This window comes from Schistocerca americana, chromosome 2, assembly GCF_021461395.2.
Source record: "Schistocerca americana isolate TAMUIC-IGC-003095 chromosome 2, iqSchAmer2.1, whole genome shotgun sequence".
NCBI lineage: Eukaryota > Metazoa > Arthropoda > Insecta > Orthoptera > Acrididae > Schistocerca > Schistocerca americana.
Window position 1 is genome coordinate 813,533,000 of NC_060120.1, and position 23,544 is coordinate 813,556,543.

The 23,544-nt window shown below is 43.1% G+C and overlaps 1 protein-coding gene across 1 annotated transcript in view; it reads right to left on the reverse strand.

The window, feature by feature from the left end:
* LOC124595380 (protein NDNF) overlaps positions 1 to 23,544 on the reverse strand; it is a 389,835-nt gene that overhangs the window by 36,596 nt on the left and 329,695 nt on the right. Inside the window, exon 6 of the mRNA XM_047134098.1 lies at positions 8,781 to 9,008. Within this exon, the coding sequence (XP_046990054.1) occupies positions 8,781 to 9,008 (228 nt within the window). The remainder of the gene's footprint in view (positions 1 to 8,780; positions 9,009 to 23,544) is intronic.

The window sequence follows — 23,544 nt, forward strand, 5'->3', positions numbered from 1 at the left end:
TTATTCGGCTATTCTTGATATAATTACTATTGATTATTTCTACCTTACACAGATCTTTCCTAGCGACTGAGCATGCAGATGTTAACAATTCACCATCATTGTCTACATGATGTTTTAAATATTTATGGATTCTGTGAATTATGGATTTGCTTTGCTGTCAAAACTATGTTGCCTTTTTCAGTTGCGATCTGGCTTGCTGTCAAACCACGTCTTGTTGGGGGTTCTTTAGAAATTCTACCCACGTGCTCACAGGAGAAATCTCTCCTTGTTCCTGCTTTTTCATTTTCAATTTACACAAATACTTCCATTCAGTAAATAAATTGAGACAAGGAAGACCACAAGGTACACTTTTTGACTTCAAATCAAAGTGCTGAAACTAATTACACAATAAGGAATGGAGAACAAGAATTGCACGAAAATCTACACATTGTCTCGCTACTGAAGCTCTACTGGTGCTCGAACTAGGTGACTACGGACGCTCAGCGGTGCCATTTTCTAATGTTAGAGAGAGAGAGAGAGAGAGAGAGAGAGAGAAACAGACAGAGAGAGAGAACGCTACCCGAGATTAGGCTCAAGGGTGGCACGAGCGCACTAGCAGCCACCCGCCAGTACCCTGGCCAGGTCTATAGCGATAATGCGAATACGGCTTCGTGACATCCCTGTTATTCAGAGCGTTGCATATGCTCACACAAGCACGTGCACATAACGTAGTCATATCTATTCCCGTAGATAGCAGGTGTCACATGAAAAACAAACAATGTCACACCACTAACAATATACCACCCGAGACGAAACTAGTGGCGGTCTTGTCGATCCCTTACCACAGAATACTGGCACGGTTATTGTTGTGTCTAGACAAGACAGCCTAGACACAATGAGAGGAAACCGAAAGGCACGTGCTAAGCTAAAGCAGGATGGCGTGAGGTCTGAAACAGGATACGTAATGAATGCTATAAAGAAAAGTACGTAGCTTCTGGAATACTTAACTTTAATCCATCCTTTTGGTACATCTGGAGATTGTGGCGATACAAGTGAGACTCTTTAGATACATGCAATGTTACTAATGGCGCCTTGCTAGGTCGTAGCCATTGACTTAGCTGAAGGCTATTCTAACTATCTGCTCTGCAAATGAGCAATGCTTCGTCCATGTAGTCGCTAGCAAAGTCGTCCGTACAACTGGGGCGAGTGCTAGTCAGTCTCTCGAGACCTGCCTTGCGGTGGCGCTCGGTCTGCGATCACACAGTGGCGACACGCGGGTCCGACATGTACTAATGGACCGCGGCCGATTTAAAACTACCACCTGGCAAGTGTGGTGTCTGGCGGTGACACCACAGTTATAACGTGTTCATGTGTCCAAAATCGGATTCACACACGGCGGCGACCCAGGCCATAGACTTTTCGGGGATAATGGGTTTCCTTTCCTTGGGTTCTGTCGTTCAGTTATGAAATGCATCGTTTAATGTAGCAGGCATTAATGACTGTACATGGTAATGTAAATATTAAACTTATGAGGCGCTTAGAACGAAAGCATGAAGACCTCATGAACTCGCAAACTGGAAAATATTAACACTGTGATGATAATCTGATATCGAAAACGGTCGTGGAATAAACATATATATTCAGATATCCTGTGTACCACGGATTTTGTTGAGTTAGGAACTTACCAGAACGTTCAAACTGCCTTTAATACGACGTAGAAATATTGTTACTGACGCATCTGGGATATCTTTTGGCGCCTTTTCATTGCTCAACGGTTTGCACAAGGTGATAAAGGTCATGGATTAGTCAGTCTGTAACGGTTTTTTATGGACTGCTATGAAATTTACATTCCCCTACCATGATAATGTTTCATTTTTGACATATGTTAATGTTTATTAAGTGAAGGTGGCTGTAAACTCAGTTGACAAGGAACAATATTTTGTATTATCTGAATCAGTATACGAAAAAATGAGTTTCAAAACTCATTCATGTACAACGTCCGCGTGTCACAATGTTTTTCGCGGTTGGAGACGAAATGACGGGTAAATAATTTGTAGCTGCAGTTCTTCAAGTTGGAACGCTCAAGTGAAACTGACCGAAAATCCGATCGGGACCTGGATAGTGGAGCTACTTTTTAATTTATTTCATCAACAGTACGTTCCAGATAGCAATATGAACATATAACAGAATAGAAGATTTTGAAATGTGGTTTTACAGACGAATCCTGAAGATTAGATGGGTAGATCACGTAACTAATGAAGAAGTACTCAATGGATACGGGGAAAAAGAAATTTGTGACACAATCTGATTAGAAGATGGGTTCGATTGGTAGGACACATTCTGAGACATCAAGGGATTACCAGTGTAATACTGGAGAGGAGCGTGGGGGGATAAAAACCTAAAGGTAGACCACGAGGCGATTCAGAAGGATGTAGATTGGAGTAGTTACTCGGAAATGAAGGGGCTTGCACAGGATAAAGCAGTATGGAGAGCTGCATCAAACTAGTCTTCGGACTGAAGACACAACAACAACAATTTGTGTTTACGTATCTTCTAGTGTGTGTTAAGCAGATGATGTTGCTGCACTTCCACGTAATGGGTGCCTCGAATCGCTGTGTAGCTATGGTATCCATTTTGTACGGAAGAGGGAAGTGCCTAATAGCTACAGTCTTTGGTGAACTTTACATGCAAACGGGCTTCGGAAAGTTTATTTTCGTTCAATACTGGCGCGTCATACAGCATTAAGAATGGAAAAACGTTCCGAAACCGGTCTAAAAATTAAGGTGTTATGTGAATTCTTCTCTTATGCGAAGCTCTTCATCTCAGAGTAGCACTTGCAATCTATGTCCTCAGTTATTTGTTGGATGTATCCAATCTGTTTTCATCTGCATTTTTTGCCGTCTACAGTTCTATTTAGTACCATGGAAGTAATTCCGTGATGTGTTACGATGTGTCCTACAATCCAGTCCCTCCTTTTTGTCAGTGTTTTCCATATATTCCCTTCCTCGCCGATTCTTCTGTGAACTTCCTCATTCCTTACCTTTTCAGTCCACTTAATTTTCAACATCTTCCGTAGCACCACATCTCAAATGCTTCGATCCTCTTATGTTCCGGTTTTCCCACAGTCCCTGTTTCACTACCTCATAACTCCGTGCACCAAACGTACACTCTCAGAAATTTCTTCCTATGTTTGATACTGATACACTTCTCTCGGCCAGGAACGTCCATTTCGGCAGTGCTAGTCTGCTTCTTATGTCCTCCTTGCTCCATCTTTCATGGGTTATTTTGCTGTCTAGGTAGCAGAATTTCTTAAATTTGTCTACTTCCTAAACCCCATATGTAATGTTAAGTTTCTCGTTGTTCTCCTTTCTACTACTTCACTTTAGCTTTGTCTTTCTTCGAGTTACTCTCAATCCATGTTCTTTACGCATTAGGCTTAAAGTTTTTCGTTGTTCTCATTTCTACTACTTCACTTTAGCTTTGTCTTTCTTCGGGTTACTCTCAATCCATGTTCTTTACGCATTAGGCTGTTCATTCCATTCAGCAGATCCTGTTATTATTCTTCACTTTCATTGAGGACAGTAATGTCACCAGCGAATCTTACCATTGATAACCTGTCATCATAAATTTTAATTCCACTCCTGAACCTTTCTTATATTTCCGTCATTGCTTCTTCGAAGTACAAATTGAACAACAGGGGCGAAAGATTGGATCCCTGTCTTACATCCTTTGTAATCCGAGCACTTTGTTCTTCACCTTACCTGTTATTGTTCCCTCTTGGTTCATGTACTTACTTTATGTTACCCGTCTTTCCCTGTAGCTTACCCCTGCTTTTTCTCCGAATTTCGAACGTATTGCACCCTTTGACACTGCTGAATGCTTTTCCCAGGTCGACAAATCCAATGACCGTGTCTCGAGTTTTCTTCAGTCTTGCTTCCATTATCAACCACAACGTGAGAATTCCCTGTCTGGTGCCTTTATCTTTCCTAAAGCCAAAGTGATCGTCATCTAACACATCCTCAGTTTTCTTTTTCATTCTCCTACATCCATACTCCGCAAGCCACCTGACTTCGAGTTGCCGAGGGTACCTTGAGTAACTCTATCGATTCTCCCTTCTATTCCAGCCTCGTATTTTTCGTGGAAAGAAAGATTGTCGGTATGCCTCTGTGTTAAGCTGACTGTGCGATAATTCTCGCAATTGTCGGCTCATGCAACCTTCAGAATTGTTTGGATGATGTTTTCCGAAAGTCTGATGGTACATCGGCAGACTTATACATTCTACATATCAACATGCACAGTCGTTTGATTGCCACTTCCCGTAATGATGTTAAAAATTCTGATGGCATGTTATCTATCCCTTCTGCCTTTTCGATCCTAAATCTTCCAAGGCTCTTCTAAATTCTGATTCTAATACTCGATCCCTATATCTTCTATATCGATTTTTCTTCTTCTTCTATCACGTCAGACAAGTCTTTCCCATCACAGAGGCCTTAAATGTACTGTTTCCATCTATCCGCTCCCTCCTTTGCATTTAACGGTTGAATTCTCAATGTTCCCACTCTTGCTTTTCTGTATGCTGAGTCAGGGCTTCTGGCAGTCATTTCTTTTTCGCTTTCTTCACATTTTGCATGCTGCATTTCACCTTAGCTTCCCTGGACTTCCTATTTGTTTCATTTCTAAGCGCTTGTATTTCGGTAGTCCTAAATTTCCTTGAACATTTTTGTACTTCTTCTTCCATCGATCAGCTGAAGTATTCCATCTGTTACCATTGGTTACTTCGAAGTTACTCTCGATGTACCTACGGTTTTCTTTCCAATTTCTGTGCTTGATCTTTCTAGAGATGTGTATTCCTCTTCAACTGCCTACTGAGCTATTCCTTATCGCCGTATCTACAGCCTCAGAGAGATTCAAGCGTATCGCCTCGTTACTCAGGATTTCCGTATCCCAGTTCTTTGTGCACTGATTCTTCCTGACTAGGCTCTTAAACTGCAGCCTGCTCTTCATCACTACTAAATTGATCTGCGCCTATATCCGCTTCTGGGAACGCCTTACAACTCAGTATCTGATTTAGAAATCTCTAACTGGCCATGATGCAATCTAACTGAAATCTTCCCGTATCTCCCGGCCTTTTCCATTCATACCTTCTCCTCTTGTGATTCTTGAACAGAGTATTCCCTATTAAAAGCTGAAATTTACTGCAGAACTCAGTTAGTCTTTCTCCTCTATCATTCCTAGTATGAAGCCCTTATTCTCCCGTAACGTTTCTTCTACTCCTACAATTGCACTTTAGTCCCCATGACTATTAGATCTTCATCTCTCTTTACGTGCTGAATTACCCGTTCGGTATCCTCATATACTTTCTCTACCTCTTCACTTTCGGCTTGCGACGTCGATGCATGTATCTGAACTACTGTCGACGGGGTTGGTTTGCTGTCGATTCTGATGAGAACAACGCTGTACCTAAACTATTGTTGCGGGTGTTGGTTTGCTGTCGATTTGGATGAGAACAACCCTGCCAGTGATCTGTTCATAGTAACACACTCTTTGCCATACTCTCCTATTCATAGTGAATCCTACTCCAGTTATATTATATTTTGCTGCTGTTGATATCCCATATACTCATCTGACCAGCACTCCTTGTATTCTTTCTATTTCACTTCACTGGTCCATAGTACATCTAGATTGAGCCTTAGAATTTACTGTTTTAGATTTTCTAGTTTCCCAACCACATTCAAACTTCTGATATTCCACGCTCCGACTCGTAGGACGTTACCCTTCCGTTAGTTATTCGATCTTTTTCTCTCGGTCATCTCACCATTGGCAGTCCCCTTCCGGAGATCGAAGTGGGAGACTAGTCTGGGATCTTTTGAAAATCGAGAGACCATCATAACACTTTTCCAGTTACAAGTCACAAGTCCTTTGGGTACATATTATGTGTCTCTAATGCACTATTTCCATTGCCTTTTGCATCCTCATGTCGTTGATACAGACGTACATTCTCAGAAATTTCTTCCTCAAATTAAGGCCTATGTTTGATAGTAGTAGATTTCTCTTTGCCAAGAATGCACTTTTTGCTTTTGCTAGTCTGCTTTTGATGTCGTCCTTGCTCCGTCCGCCACTGGTTATTTTGCTGGATAGGTAGCAGAATTCTTTAATTTCATCTACTTCATGATTACCAACCCTGACGTTAGGCTTCTTGCTATTCTCATCTCTGCTGCTTCTCATAAATTCCGCCATTCTTCGTTATAATCTCAATCCATATTCTGTACTCATTAGACTGTTCATTCCATTCAGCAGATCCCCTAATTCTTCTTCACTTTCACTGAGGACAGCAGTGTCACAAGCGAATCTTATCATTGATACCCCTTCATCTTGAATTATAATTCCATTCTTGAATCTTTCTTTTATTTACATAATTGCTTCATCGATGTACAGATTGAACAGAAGGGGGCGAAAAACTCCATCCCCGCCTTACACCCTTTTTAATCCGAGCACTTCGTTCTCGGTCTTCCACCTTTTTTGTTCCCTCTTGCCTCTTGCACATACTGCGTATTATCCTCTTTCTCTATAACTTAACCCCATTTTTCTCACAATTTCGTACATTTTACATCATTTGACATTGTCGAAGGTTTTTTTATTTCGACAAATCATATTAATGTGTCTTGAATCTTCTTTATTCTTGATTCCTTTATGACCTGTCGTCAGAACTGCCGTTCTGGCGCAATTACGTTTCCTGAAGCCAAACTGATCGTCATCTAAAATATCCCAAATTTTCTTTTCCATACTTCTGAGTAAAATTCTTGTGAGCAATTTGGACGGACGAGCTGTTAAGCTGATTGTACGATAATTCTCGCGCTACTCAACTCTTGTAAATTTGCGGTTACTGCAAACGAAATAAGAATGACTGAAATGTATGTCTGCTGCCAGTGCGACCGACACAGTATGCAAGCGTAAAACTTGGAGGATACTAGGAAGAAAGGAATCTTTGAATTTTTAGCATTTACATAGATCAGCTACGCATGTGTCCTTTCGAGGGCAATGTGGAAACAAATCAGTACAGGGTGAAAAGTATTTAAACCGACAAACTCTGGGAGCTTATAGGGCACATCAAGACAAATATTTTTCCCTAATGTCATTTTTTCCTATGAGGAGTATTTAAACCGGTAGAAGAAGATTTCTCTGGCGGCAAATTAATTAAACCAACAAACACTTTTCCATGTTTTTATGACCAAGAGACAACACATCAACACGACCAAATTTCAATTACAGTAGATTTTAAAAAATGCCGCCATTGACACGTAAACAAAGGTTACACCGTCGGATCATGTTCTGTCTCACACGGGCAAAAACCGCAGGAGTATCCTGAATTGTTCCTGCTGCTGCTTCAATCCGGGCAACCACATCCTCTTCTGATGCAACAGGAGTTGCATAAACAACGTTGCGCATCTCTCCCCACACAAAAAAGTCCAGAGGGGACATATCTGGGGATCGAGCAGGCCATGGTACAGGACCATCAATGCCAATCCACGTTTCTGGGAACCGTCGGTCCAGGAATCGACGCACACGACAACTGAAATGTGCTGGCGCCCCATCATATTGAAACCACATGCGTTGTCTTGTAGCGAGTCTTCCAGCAATTCTGGCAATGCTCTGGCGACAAAATTGTAATAGTGCTTGCCATTTAATGGCCTAGGTAGCAGATACGGTCCAATTAAACAGTCCCCAACAACATCGGCCCAAACATTAACGAAGAACCGCACTTGATGAGCGCTAGAAAGAGTGCCACGTGGGTTATCCTCACTCCAAACATGCGAACTGTGCATGTTGAAGACTCCATCGCGCTCAAACGTTGCTTCATCGGTAAACAACACAGAGGATGGAAATGTAGGATGCATTTCACACTGTTCCAGGTACCACTGCGAAAACTGTGCTCTGGGTGGATAACCAACTGGTTCGAGGTTGTTGACACGCTGTAAGTGAAATTGATGTAACAATTGGTCTCGAAGGACTGTTCTTACATTCGTCTGATTCGTCCCCATGTCACGTGCAATTGCACAAGTGCTGATTGAAGGATCCCACTCCACATGCTGCAAGACAGCTTCCTCAAATTGCAGCGTTCATACCGTGCGACGGCGTCCCTGTCCTGATAATCTGCTAAATGACCCATTCTCACGCAGACGTTTGTACACAGTAGCAAAGGTCGTATGATGCGGGATACGGCGATTAGGATATTGTTGTTGATAAATCCGCTGTTCAGCTCGTCCGTTGTGGTGCGGTACGTAGTACGCACCAACTATATCAGCGTACTCACTCCAGGTGTATCACTCACTCTATTAGTAAACAGAGACAATGGCCTACTACACTGGTGGACAGCAGTTGCCTACAACTGAAGAGCGTAATACGCCCACTAACAACTGAAGATCGTAATACGGCCTCTAACAACTGAAGAGCGTAATACGGCCTCCACCGGTTTAAATAATGCTCACAGGAAAAAATGACGTTAGAGAAAAATATTTGTTTTGATGTCCCATACAACCTGCCAGAGTTTGTCGGTTTAAATGCTTTTCACCCTTATTGGCATTCCGTCTCGTAATAATAGTGACTTAGAAAAACAATAACAATTATTATGGATCTCAGGTAATGCATACAAAAGGAAAGCGTAATGTAGGTAAAGTCCATTAACTTTGAACCTCACGTAATTATTATTTCGTATGTCTTCTGATATCCCCGCGGATATCTTCATCGACAGAGGCGCCGGCTTTTATCCGCAGACGCCTGCAGCTGAGCGCCGGCGGACCTACCTTGAACTTGAAGGAGGCGCGGCCGTCGAGGTGTCGCAGGTTGACGCTGGCGCGCTTTCCGTCCCTGAGCGCGACCGGCCGGGCGCGTTGCTCGTACTTGAGCGTCGTGCTGCCGTACGGGAAGCTCAGATTGGTGCGCTTGTTCACGGCGAACAGGTTCACGTGGTACACCTTGCCGTGCTGCAGGTGGCACAGCGTGTACTGCGTCTTGTGGCCCACGCACGTCACCTGCCGACCACACGAACCCACTCAGCACCTTTCTGCAGTCAGGAGCAAGAGGAATTAATATCACAGTTACGGGGATAGCTCATAACTGTTTCACCTCTTGTTTTAAGAAAAAACAGCAAAAGGTCATTCTCCACAGTATGGCTATGATGTCGAGTCCGAATGGGACACAGTTAAATGGGAGTGGGGGTTACCCCAGGGATCAATGCTGGGGCCACTCCTGTTCCTTATTTATATAAATGACATGCCTTCTATTATTACAGGTGATTATAAAATATTTCTGTTTGCAACACTAGCCTCGTAGTAAAGGATGTTGCGTGCAACGTATGCACTGCCTCAAATAGTACAGTTTAAGACAAAAGTTCATGGCTTGTAGAAAATAAACTAACGCTGAATCACAGTAAGACTCAGTTTTTACAGTTTCTAACGTACAACTCAACTAAGCCCTACATTTTAATTATACAGAATGCGCATTTCATTAGTAAGACTGAACAGTTCAAATTTCTAGGGTTCAGATAAATAGTAGACTGCCTTGGGAAGCCCATGTTCAGGATATTGTTCAAAGACTTAATGCTGCCACTTCTGCTATTGAACAGTATCTAAAGTAAGTGATAGTTTGACACGAAAAGTAGTTTACTTTGCTCATTTTAATTCGTTTGTGACGAATAGTATTGGTTTTTTGGGTAACTCTTCCCATTGTCAAAGGGTATTTTTGGCTCAGAAACTGGCGGTTCTGGCAATAAGTGGTGTAAGTTCGCGAACTTCTTGTCGACCCCTGAGCATTAGTCTGTTTATTGTGACATTGTGCAGAAAGGCGTGCAGTATTATATATATAACACTTTAACATCGTTTCTTGTTAACAATATCAGCTGATTCCCAAGAATTAGCAATTAGCAGCTTTTACTCAGTTAATAGTAGTCAGAAATCCAATCTACATTTGGATCGCAGCTCATTAACTCTTGGTGCGAAAGGCGTGTAGTATTCTGCTGCATCCACTTTCAGTAAGCTTTCACAAGACTTAGAAAATCTTAGCAGTAACACACGCCCTTTCAAATGCGAACTGAAGAGTTTCCCCACGAGTCACTCCTATTCTGTCCAGGAGTGCCTTGAAAAATTAAGCTTATTTCTGTGTTACATTGTTGATGGCGTTTATATAAACTTATACCTTGTCATCTTCTCAGGATTCATAAACATTTTATTTTATCTACAATTAATTTTCTGTTGTAACTTAATGTACTGGCACGTTCCATGGCCACTGATATTTGCTCCACAATTTGGTCCTATGGAACTAGACATGAAAAATAAAATAAAGAAAATAAAATATAAGAGGCTCCGGGCAGGTGAAATTTTGAAATTTTCAATCCTTTTCCATTGTTCTAAATCTACGAAATTTCCGCTTTCCAATGGTGTATAATATATGTATATTATGCCCCATTTCTGGTTTGTTCATTCGTTTAAACAAAACACTGTGCGGGAGTGACCTTGTACGTTTAACTGTTCTAAGAGTGAAATTTGGTTTTTTGAACACCCCCCTCCCCCCTCTGAGGGTAATGCAATAATTTAGGAGGAGGAGATGCGATAGTTTTCAAATCACTTCACGAAGATAAGCCATATCGAGAAAATGTAACTACCACTAAACTGGAGTACATAGATCATGTAAAAAAGCGAATGAATTCGAGGTTGCGACGACTGAAAACTGCAATCAGTGGAAAGAAATTGGAAGATGGCTGAGGATTATATGGTAAGAAAAGACTCACAGAATCTGTCATACATAAAATTCAAAAATATTCTAGCATGGCCATCAGGAAAAATGTCAGCAGCACAGAATTCATGAACAAATCTGTATGGTCAGTTTTGTTTCACTCCTCTTCAACAGACGATAAGCCCATTTACGCCCTGTGCCCTCCAGGAAATGCTTCTTTTGTGAGTAGTTTCTTGGCCAATAAGAGATTAGAGTCCCTGGCCGGTGCTCGTAGCGTTCAAAGGGCACTGAGACTTGTCTTGTGCTTAGTCTGTGTCTGCTCTAGTGTATGCACACGGAACGGTTGGCTGGTGGGTAATCCTGTGTTAGTGTTGCAAAACTGCAAAGATATTTTCTTCCTGCATTCTCTAGTTATGACTTAATAGTTAGCGTGTAACGCACTACATAGTAACGGATTGCTCAACATAACTAAACGTAGTATCGCAGGGCAGAGAATTCACGGCTGTACTGCACCATTACGGGTGAATAGGATTCATGCTCTGTACGGCAATAGCGAATCACGTGGGAGAGAATTCGGATTCTCTACATATCATAGCCGAATAATAGACGAAGTAAATAAATCTCTTCCTAATTCATATAACGATTCTCGATATTTTCGTAAGTCTTGAATCCTTTGTGGGTAAATTCTGTGTTATGCATTGGTGTAGAATGCCACCTCCGACTTTCGTATATTCATCTTCTATTTCGGATGGAGAGTGGGACATTGGCAGGTTAGTATGTAAGAAGTAACGGTAGCACCTTCAGCGGTGTATTTAAATCTCTTTATTAAAATGCGATCGGTTTCGCTGACATATTGCAGCGTCGTCGAGTCCCTTTACTGGGAAAATTGGAACTATAACGAACTTGCCGTACTGCTACAATAAAGGATAAAACTTAAACTCGGCGTCCGCAGGCCTCTTCAAGCATGATGTAAATCACAGCACGTGTGCATCGGGCACTTCATGCTTGACCAGGTTTTCACACGCCGAGTTTGAGTTTTATCCCCTGTTATGTCAGTATGGAAAGTTGCTTATAGGTCGAATTTTTGCCAGTAGAGGTGTCTGATGACCGTGCAGTGTGTCAACGAAACGGTCGCATCTCAAGAGATTTAAACACACTGCTGAAGGTGTCACCCTTAATTCCTATAGAATGCCACATAATCTGAATCGTTTTTACGTATCTTGCCAGTATTAAACCAATAGCTGAAATTTCATGATTCTATGTAATATATGTGCTCAGTATGTTCATGGACTTCGGAAACTGAACTGTATAGTGCTACTGGCGAACGATGGCGTTCGCACAGGTCGAGGCAGAGGGGGACACTGCACTGTTGGCAGTTCCAAGCGACGGTTGCGGTAGTGCATACATGCGCTTTGGCGCTTGACACCCTGCATATTAAATCTCTTATGTGGATTTGTTGCTTGCCACCACTGTCAGCGATGACAACTCGAAACAAATGGAATAAAAACGATTAAATAGCTCGCTAGAATCACGTTCAATGCTTAAATTGGCTACAACATTCACGGCGTTACTGTACGCTCATTGTCTGTCGGAGAATGCGTGATGTAGGTGCGTAGAGCAAGCCTAAACTCGTCGATATAGTTCACGAACGAACTGCCGGATGTCGCTTTACAACGGGCAAAATATTTCGGCAAATGACCGTGTTGCCATTCTCAAGTGTGCTGATGAACTGGTTGATTGGAGGAAGGGGGGATAGCGCCGCGGTTTTTCTCCCCCTCTCCCCCTGGTCGGCCGCTCCATCGGCCGTCCGCACCCAGAATCCCTACCCTCACTCCTCCCGCCGACACAGTGTTCCGTCCAAGGTTCACGACCAGGCGTGCGGTTGTAGCTCTGCTGTGCCTCCATTTGCCCCCGAGGTCAGGTTGAAACCTGGTACCTCATTTCTCTTCTTGAGCGTTTTAATAGGAGGGTCTCATGCCTTACTAAGGATGTACCCGCTATCACGATTTATCAGTGTTTCCCTTTCTCGAATCTCAATAGATTCCTTAATGGCCCAGGCCCAGAAGTTGCTCGTCTGTGTCAGAATCCTGATGGGGTCATAATCCATTCCGTGTAGTTTTGCCGATTTGTTATGTTGTAATTTGGTGTGCCGTTGGTGTTCCCGGCAACGATCTTTGGCACTACAATGTCTTACCACATTGGTGGGGTACCTGAGAGACCCTGTATTTCCGTAGTCCAAGGTCTTCACACCACCAAGCAGTGCACGAGTTTTGGCTGGTAGGCTGAAGTTCGTCTTCACTCGGTGTTCCCGGAGAATTCGTGCTATCTTCCCCGATAAAAAGGAACAAATGCAATGACCGTGTCCTACTGAGGATCCTCTTCTGTTTCCGCCGATTGTCCAGAGGATATAGAACGTACGGGTCTCCGACTTTGCCACTCCTTGTAGCCATTTTTCAGGAAAACCGCTCTCAGATGTCAAAGTTCTTGTTTGATACTTTCGTTATCAGAGAGGGTGCGAGCCCTGTGGACCGAAATTGACTGCAGTCTCAGGCAACTGAGGCCACACTCAAATTTTCGCCAAACTGATTTATTGTAAAATATTGAGCGTATCTCCTTCTTTCTCATTCGCTTCATCTGTGGCTGATAATGAGTAACATATGAATCACTGTTGGTCACAAAGTGGCGTCATTTATTGAAAAAAAAAATGTTTTTACGATGTTGACAGTGTTCCTGTTTAAAGGAAAGCATGCAAGTATTTCGTTAGAGTAAAAATCATAAGACTTTCAGAACAGCTAACCTTCCGTTACTTCAAATATTGTTGAAACAAAGAAATGACCGTGATCAGTTAAGCAGGTACAGATTACACGTAATACTTGCAACAATGCAGCTTGCGGAGAAGCAACCGTTCAGCTTGCCACCTTTATCTATATTTATCTCTTGCAACTGGTTAAACCACACAACACGGAAAAGACGCCAAAATCTTGCGTGAAAGGAATTAAGTTAAGCAGAAGTACAAAATGTTTAGTAGTCACATAGGTCATTTCAGCTGCCAACGACTAATTCGGAAATCAATTTTTACCTTCTCGATAAATCTTGAGTTCAGCATAACACACCGTCAGTAGTGTACAACGGCTTCCTAACGCCTCCTGGGCGTACGTTTGATTTAGCCACATAAATTGTACCAGTAACATCACAAATAATTAAGGGCTATATGACGAACGTCTAACTCCAAAGACAGACATCAGAAGAAGATCCAAAATGGTAAAAGAGTTCCCATGTTCTAGAATTTCATGAGACTAATGAAATAAGTCACGGAATCTAGCTCACTATTAGACTTTCATTGAGTATTTTTACAGATAACACAATATTAACAATGGTATGCAACTTGTTCATATACCCTTTACGTTACAGCAATCACGCAACGAAGTCAAAGCCTGTTCAGATCGCTTGTGAAGCTCACATGTCTAGTTGTGTTGAATTTGTCTCAATTCTAGTTGTGTTACATTTCCATGTGGTTGCTTAAAAGTGTATTAAAGTGTCGTGCAGTGCAATACCATAAATAAGACGAATGTTACGATTTAATTAAAACCTTTCAAGTGAAGAAGATAATTATTTAGTGTGGCACAATGGCCAGGTGCTAGTCTTTCGAATGGACGCCACATCGGCGACTTTCGGGTCCTAACTTACCGTAGTTATCCAACCAGGGAAAGGGAAGTTACAGTTTAACGTAGAATTCGAACCAAGTGGCGTTCTTGTCGACTCCTCACATCGGTCAGAGATGAAGGATAGATTATAGGCAGACTGAAAATTTTCCAGGATTCGATCCTGCAATCTCTCGGCTGCCAGGCAAGCACTTTACGATTAGTCAGTTAGGCCCGACGGAAGATAAGAGAAAGTATTTTAGAAAATTCCGGCTGATGCTTCTTCCCAGGGTGTTATGTTAGAGATTGGCATTGCTAACTCGACTGTAAGACTTCGGACTTTGTACAGATGAACTAGTCTGAAAATGAAAACGAACAACTGGATCTATTCTGACCACAGTTGCTGCTGTGTACATTTCGTTCCACCGAAACTCTGTGTGCAGAGTTCATCTAGTTTTCATTTTATTAGTTTTTATTTAATTGCAGCTTCAGATAAATATTTTAGAAAACGTTTCTATCAATAACTTGGGCTAGGACTAGTTTCAATTACTAAGAGTTAGTGAAGTTTCACTTTACTAGTAAAAACGAGATTAAATTTATTAATACTGTACAATGTCTCTGTTCCTTTTGGTCACATACGACGATTTCTCGCCAGGGTCTGTACTGTGGCACCTCCTTTAGAATCGTTGAATAATTTAAGAAATATTCTCATTCTTTAAATAATTTTAAGTACATGTTGAAAAAATAAACTTAGCTTACAGTGCTAATAATTTATGTAAAGTGTCATGTTTGTCTAAGAATAAGTGTAGAGTATGGAGCTAGTGCTCCTGGTCTGTTTCGTGTTATACTGTGTATTCTATTACACGACAATGAGTCGCTCATTATTTTTTCATTATCTTATCTGGTCTGATCTTAACTTGGTCTGTGTGATTACTGTCTTTGTTCTGATGAATGCAAGTGTAACTTCTGATTAATATAATAATTATTGTAAAGATTCAGCAAACCTTCTTTACGTCAATTCCTATCCCTTACTGTCCAACAGTACCTAAAGTTTCTAGCTGTACTAGCTTTGTAGTTTTGCGGACTGATATTAAGTTATATCCAGTCTTAATAGTCATTACTTGTCTCTTCCGTTTAATATATCCTGCACAGATCTTATTTGTTTATCAAGTCCGATATTTTCATGGAGGTTAAAAGAGAGGGGAGATGATGCTACAGATTTACATCGCCTTGTTTTGAAGCCGCAGTAGTCGGGGCCTGCCACCATCTTAAATAGCCAACAAAGCAGACTACCGTTTACGATTGTTTCTTGTCCATTATTTCTGTCGTGTTCACACAACAGCTGTTTTAAATAGTAAAAACTACAGTGCTTATATGAATAACACAGTGTCAGAAAGGCAATTTCGAACGTTTTCCTGTTCCTGAATGCATATTTGCCCTAGCAATACGACACATTTGGCCTCATTAACATGCTCTTTTTGTTGATATATGTCGAATAACCAAGAAGAGCAGGATGTGATGTGAAAGTGATCCTTCCGTAATCAATTTTTTTTCAATTTTACTGTACTTTTATCAATAGAAAATGAAGCTGGAACTCCGAAACCAGTGATTGTTTGCTTACTGGTACTGTTTCTCGTTAGTTACATTTTCAGATTTCGCCTAGTATGCACATTTTTAACGATCACGTTTGTAAAAAACTTACCTACATCTATATTAGCCCATAAACGTAAGCAATGAGGAAAGAAGCAAAGCATTCTATCGTATCTTGTGCATGTCAACAAAATGAACAATTATTGAAAGGCCAAAGAAACAGAACTGCACAGAGGTATACCTCCAAGCGGAATAGAGTTCTTGTTCTAGTAGATTGTCAGTGCATTAGTCTCACTGTAGTTTACACATCTTGTTACTTTGAAATCTTACCTATGATGCGTCATTCAGTGTGTGGCCAGTTATAGGAATTTATGGGGCTAGAAAAGAACTAAAATAAACGTAAAGAGCGCAACCATAATTCATGTAAAAAGAAAATATCACTTGAACGCCTCCACTTACGAATGAAATGTGTTGCTTTTATCTTTAGACGACGATATGATCGATTATTACACCCATGAATGACGCAAACTGGAATTTTTGATGAAACAACAACGACTCCTCACCGTCACATCACCTGATACTACACTCCTGGAAATTGAAATAAGAACATTGTCCCAGGAAGGGGAAACTTTATTGACACATTCCTGGGGTCAGATACATCACATGATCACACTGACAGAACCACAGGCACATAGACACAGGCAACGGAGCATGCACAATGTCGGCACTAGTACAGTGTATATCCACCTTTCGCAGCAATGCAGGCTGCTATTCTCCCATGGAGACGATCGTAGAGATGCTGGATGTAGTCCTATGGAACGGTTTGCCATGCCATATCCACCTGGCGCCTCAGTTGGACCAGCGTTCGTGCTGGACGTGCAGACCGCGTGAGACGACGCTTCATCCAGTCCCAAACATGCTCAATGGGGGACAGATCCGGAGATCTTGCTGGCCAGGGTAGTTGACTTACACCTTCTAGAGCACGTTGGGTGGCACGGGATACATGCGGACGTGCATTGTCCTGTTGGAACAGCAAGTTCCCTTGCCGGTCTAGGAATGGTAGAACGATGGGTTCGATGACGGTTTGGATGTACCGTGCACTATTCAGTGTCCCCTCGACGATCACCAGTGGTGTACGGCCAGTGTAGGAGATCGCTCCCCACACCATGATGCCGGGTGTTGGCCCTGTGTGCCTCGGTCGTATGCAGTCCTGATTGTGGCGCTCACCTGCACGGCGCCAAACACGCATACGACCATCATTGGCACGAAGGCAGAAGCGACTCTCATCGCTGAAGACGACACGTCTCCATTCGTCCCTCCATTCACGCCTGTCGCGACACCACTGGAGGCGGGCTGCACGATGTTGGGGCGTGAGCGGAAGACGGCCTAACGGTGTGCGGGACCGTAGCCCAGCTTGATGGAGACGGTTGCGAATGGTCCTCGCCGATACCCCAGGAGCAACAGTGTCCCTAATTTGCTGGGAAGTGGCGGTGCGGTCCCCTACGGCACTGCGTAGGATCCTACGGTCTTGGCGTGCATCCGTGCGTCGCTGCGGTCCGGTCCCAGGTCGACGGGCACGTGCACCTTCCGCCGACCACTGGCGACAACATCGATGTACTGTGGAGACCTCACGCCCCACGTGTTGAGCAATTCGGCGGTACGTCCACCCGGCCTCCCGCATGCCCACTATACGCCCTCGCTCAAAGTCCGTCAACTGCACATACGGTTCACGTCCACGCTGTCGCGGCATGCTACCAGTGTTAAAGACTGCGATGGAGCTCCGTATGCCACGGCAAACTGGCTGACACTGACGGCGGCGGTGCACAAATGCTGTGCAGCTAGCGCCATTCGACGGCCAACACCGCGGTTCCTGGTGTGTCCGCTGTGCCGTGCGTGTGATCATTGCTTGTACAGCCCTCTCGCAGTGTCCGGAGCAAGTATGGTGGGTCTGACACACCGGTGTCAATGTGTTCTTATTTCCATTTCCAGGAGTGTATTTCGGATACGACCACGAAGGCGCTAGAAACCCCCAACGGTCGAAAATGAGCACGGGCGCATCAGAGTGATATGAGGGGGAAGTACCACCACGGTCAACCACCGAGGTACAAATGTGATGAATCAACGTTTCGGGCTGTGTAAGATGGCCGACGTCATTTTCAAGTATGTGACGTAACAACAGCTCCATTCTCTTTTTACGTTCATGGAAATTTTATTAAGTTGCGCGGTGTAGATCATTTATTCAGTAAAGATATTTTAAACGCAACCGCACAAGGCGAAGCTACTCAGTATCTTTGGTCCGAGCAGAATTTAATGTGTTTTCACTGAGAGAAAAGTTAATCAATTATAACGGTACTTTGCGGGCAGGCGTGTCAATTAGCATCATATTAATTAAAATCGGGGATAAATAGACTTTATTTTGGAAGAATTAAAAAGGGGAAAGTAGTACGAAACTTTAATAACTGCACAGTATTACTAAGAAGCAATATAACGAAAAGTATAAAAAAGCAAAGTAGCAAAGACCAAGCGGGACAGAATGTTACAGGGGCGCGTTTGTTTTTTTAATACATATAAAAGAACACGTAACACAATATTGAGCTCTCTACCTTCAGTTATCGCGATCGGGCTAGTCGATGAAAAAGTGGTACGCGACTGCGAAATACGTTAAGGAGATTATTTAAAGACTCTTCAACCATGTTTAAAATACATTACGGATGACGAATTGATCAGAGACGTTTATTGTCGGGTGAAGTGAAAATGATTCCGACAACATAATTCGAACTTTGTGTTAGCTGGGAAAAATATTCTAACTATTATGGTTGTGGAACCCACGAAAGTTGTACGCAACGGAAAGCTATAGTTACGTAAGTCTGCATTTTATAAAATTGTGAAACCCGTGTGCGCAGAACATTAAGAGAATCTTATCCTTGGACGGTTGCGGGGGTAACTGATACAAACAACGCGCCAGCATAAAAATAGTTCGCTTATTAACTACCAGATATTAATTAACGGGGACCTAAAATACTAAAAACAGTGCATACACCGTTAAATTGACCCCTGCGTGTGAAAGACAATCACATCGAACATTTCGAGAGCGAAGAATAGACATTTAAGTGCCGAATTGAGAGCCTGGGTCGTGTCGATATTTGGACATTATATGACACGCGTTATTCAGAACACGATATCGACCATTCTAATACTGAAAAGAAGGATAGGATCATCACCTCAAATCCCGATTCATATTTCATATTTAGTTAGTGAAAAGAAAATTGTTAATAAACAAACTACATTTAAATTTTATCCACGACTTTGGCTTCATTGTGTAGTCTTGACTACATGATAAGCAATATCAGTGGAAGTTGCATGCAACGTATCGTCATAATATTTAGCCAACCAATATTGTGGGACACCAAAAACGTAAATGCGCGAAATTGTTGTTACAGCAGATGTATAATGTGTGAGTGCGACGAACTATATTGAGAAACTGAACATCCATTACGTACTTGCATGTTTATCTGCGAAAATGGTCCTTGTCGGTACATTAGCATAGAGTTCGAATAGAATCGCTGGAACATTGCAAACCACTCAGATTAATCGAACATCTAAATACGCATAATGCTGGTAGCACCAGGATGTGTTCTTTCTCCTCACCCCCGTGGCAGTAATTGAATTAAGAGTCAGCCGGGAATAACATTTAAATCAATTGACGACCATTGAGCTAGCGTCACGAATTTTCAAACGTCCACTGCCATGTATGAAGGCGAGTGACACCGCGAGTGCTAACGTCGATCGAGGGGTGTCGTCGTGATCGTATTGAATGACACTGAGCGCTCACACAATCTAAATATGAATGAAAAGCAAATTATTACGACCTGTCTTTGCCCATAATTCAAGGAAGAGCAGAGATATCGTTTAACGCTGAATCACATTTCTCTCTGTTGCGACGAATTTATAACTGACGCTCTTGAAATATTCGTCCCACCCAAGAAATTTCTTTTGAAATAAATTGAATTAATATTAGAGGGCGGTTTTAGTATGCACGAATTTAGTTTCGCGTTTAGATTTTACAACACAGAGGGTGGTGAATTATTTCCCTTTAGGGTCAGGTAACTGCGGCGAATACCTCCAGACTTGTTACGCGAATGCTGGTGTGTAATGAGTGCTTCAGCGCATGTACTGGTAGCTTCACATAACGCGCAAAGATAAATAACGCGTTTCAGCCGGTTACTCGTGTAAGCAGATGGAATGAAGCTGCAACAGCGTAGAAACGGAACCGGAGGACTAAAAAGAAAGAAAGGAAAAAAAAAGAGACTCGTGGAAGACGCACGGGTTCAAATAATGGGCGTTCAGAACACGATGGTAATCTTACGACACGTTCCTTTATTTAATTACGGACATCCCTCCGCTGACAGCATACATGAATGTGTAGTAGAAAATGCATTGCGAGAATTACCGTGATGAATTCCGAGTGCGCCGGGCGTGGATGACACGGGCATTAGCGTTCAATTACAGCGCCGTAGCTCTCGAGGGAGCTAACTCAGCGGGCGAGAGCTGGCGGCGGGCCAAGCGCGCCGCTGCTGAGATATGCCTATTGTTGGGGCGGCGAGAGTGGCGGGCGCCGCCCGCCGGCCGACGCCTTTCGCGTCGAATTTTTAAGCGACACCGAGTGGGCCTGGCCGTGTTGTAATCACTCCCATAAGTCTGCTCGCAACGGCGGAAATAATTTTTGGAGGTTCGGTGAACCCGGTTTGACATCGTCCTCCAGCACGCTATCCAAAGTCCTTGCGGTTCGTTGCAGTTAAGATTCAACCGAAACTTGGTCGACAACATTCCATTACGGAATAGTGTGCATATAGTGTGTGCTGTAATCAAAACGAGCACTGTAGCTTTAGCTTTTTACGTTCTTACATACGGAAACAGTTCGCAACTCATGGGCCGCGGCTCGCTTGTGGTCCGTGGGCAGCATGGTACTGGACCATTAGCGCTGGTCGAGAGTTCAAGCCAAGATAAAAAATATCGGGAGCTTCACTGATTCCACTCCTCATCAGTCGTCAAGGCCAGCCAGTACGGAATGCAACAAGAGTTGAAATACTTACCAATAATTTTTCTTTTTATGTTCGAAATTACCAGTATCGTGTGCCACTAGGCGTCTGGAAGTGTACACCCTCACAAACTCCTCCACAGGGCTGGCGCGCTGTTCATGGCGTAGACACATAATATTTGACAATCCGATGGTAATTTGTCGAATGGTAGTTTCTCGGACACAAATGTTCGCAAGAACGACTCGCTTGAATTTTGCTGACTGAATATCGTGACACAAGAAGAAGGGAGGTCCGTTGGTGTTATACGCTCATCAGACAGAATATAAAGACCACATACCGTATGTCCACCTTCGGTACTAATAACAACGGCGAAGCGCCGTGGCATGGAAGTAATGAGATGTTCGTAGGTCGCTGGAGAGAACTGGCGCTACATCTGCACACACAAGTCACCTAATTCCCGTACATTCCGGCGAACTCTGACGCCACGTACAACAACATCCCAGACGAGCTCGATCAAGTTCAGATCTGGCGAGGTGGGCGGCTAGCACATCAATTGGAACTCGCCCCTGTGTTCCTCGAACCACTCCATCACACTCCTGGCCTTGTGACATGGCGCATTATCTTTTTGAAAAATGCCACTGCTAGCGAGAAACATGTTTGTCATGAAGGGCTGTATGAGGTCTGCAACCAGTGTCCGGTACTCCTTGGCCGTCATGATGCCGTGCACGAATTCCACTGGACCCTCTACGTCTCGCGATACAGGTTCTACCACTGTAGACCACTTGCCAGCGAATGGCAAAGGTCCCGAGTTCGAGTCTCGGTCCGGCACACAGTTTTAATCTGACAGGAAGTTTCATATCAGCGCACACTCCGCTGCAGAGTGAAAATTTCATTCTGGCAACATCCCCGAGGCTGTGGCTAAGCCATGTCTCCGCAATATCCTTTCTTTCAGGAGTGCTAGTTCTCCAAGGTTCGCAGGAGAGCTCCTGTAAAGTTTCGAAGGTAGGAGACGAGGTACTGGCAGAAGTAAAGCTGTGAGGACGCGGCGTGAGTCGTGCTTGGGTAGCTCAGTTGGTAGAGCACTTGCCCGCGAAAGGCAAAGGTCCCCAGTTCGAGTCTCAGTCTGGCACACAGTTTTAATCTGCCATCAAGTTTCATATCAGCGCACTCTCCGCTGCAGAGCGAAAATTTCATTCTGGCAACATCCCCGAGGCTGTGGCTAAGCCATGTCTCCGCAATATCCTTTCTTCCAGGAGTGCTAGTTCTGCAAGGTTCGCAGGAGAGCTTCTGTAAAGTTTCGAAGGTAGGAGACGAGGTACTGGCAGAAGTAAAGCTGTGAGGACGCGGCGTGAGTCGTGCTTCGGTAGCTCAGATGGTAGAGCACTTGCCCGCGAAAGGCAAAGGTCCGAGTTCGAGTCTCGGTCCGGCACACAGTTTTAATCTGCCTGGAAGTTTCATTCTGCCACAGATAATCCGTTTGGTATTCCTTTTGGTAACGAGCTGGGTTAATTACCATACGCTGGCTATTACGAGTGACTGCGATTGCGTGTGAGAGTTGAAACTAGAATATAAGATTAGCACGGGCTTTGCAAAATTTAACTCTTGGATGTGTTGAGGTGTGAGCCTCTTGCGCCCCAGAAAACTGCGATTCGTCAGCAGAAAACTGCCAAATTTTAGGACGGTAGGAGAAGTTGACAGAATACATGTCACTTACAACTCATTTTCCACAGTCCAGATTCTCAACATTAATTCTTCTGAACTGTTGAGGCACTGGAGGCAAAGGAAATCTACGAAAAATTGTAAATAATTCAAATCCAAACGGAAAAGCCAAGTCAGTGTTGTTTAAAAATCCCAATAACATTTGAATCCAATACACTTCCAAAATATTCTTCAAGCTGAGAAAGATTTTCATGTGCAAACGTCACATTGTTCCGGAGTTTAGTGATGATTTCATCCTACAGAATTAAAAACTAATCTCTATGCTAAGCTTCGTTTCATAGTTAACTTTCATGGATGAGTTTTTTACTTTACCCATCCCAGGGGAACAGCAGTAACGTGGACCATTCCACAGGAACAGTGATCATCTTCGGAATTTAGGGTGGCCTATGTGTGAATTCAGGGTATAGGCTATCTCCTTTCCAAAATTCACCCAAATCCGTCACTCAGCGTGAGGAGTACAAATCAAGAGAGAAAATAAGCAATTTCTAGTTTGGTGCAGTGCAAATTTTATAATACTCGTACGTACTTGCGACAACATAATCTGTCCTCATCTGTGTGCTTGTTACTAGCGGACATCCTCGCGTATCATAATCAAATCCAGCTTCACTAAAAGCCTACCACATTCTGCATGTAAAGGCACAGCGTCTCCCTGTCGTATAGCATTTAATTGACACCGTCGCTGTTGGTCTTCAAGCATCTCTGAAGTTATAAGAAACGGCTGACACTCAGTGGCAAAAATGCAACAGGCTTATACAAAGGTATGACTTAAACACTAAGAGGACTGTATAAGCATAGTATTGATTACGTTAAATCATATTATGTAGGGCACATTGAACAATAAAAGCATT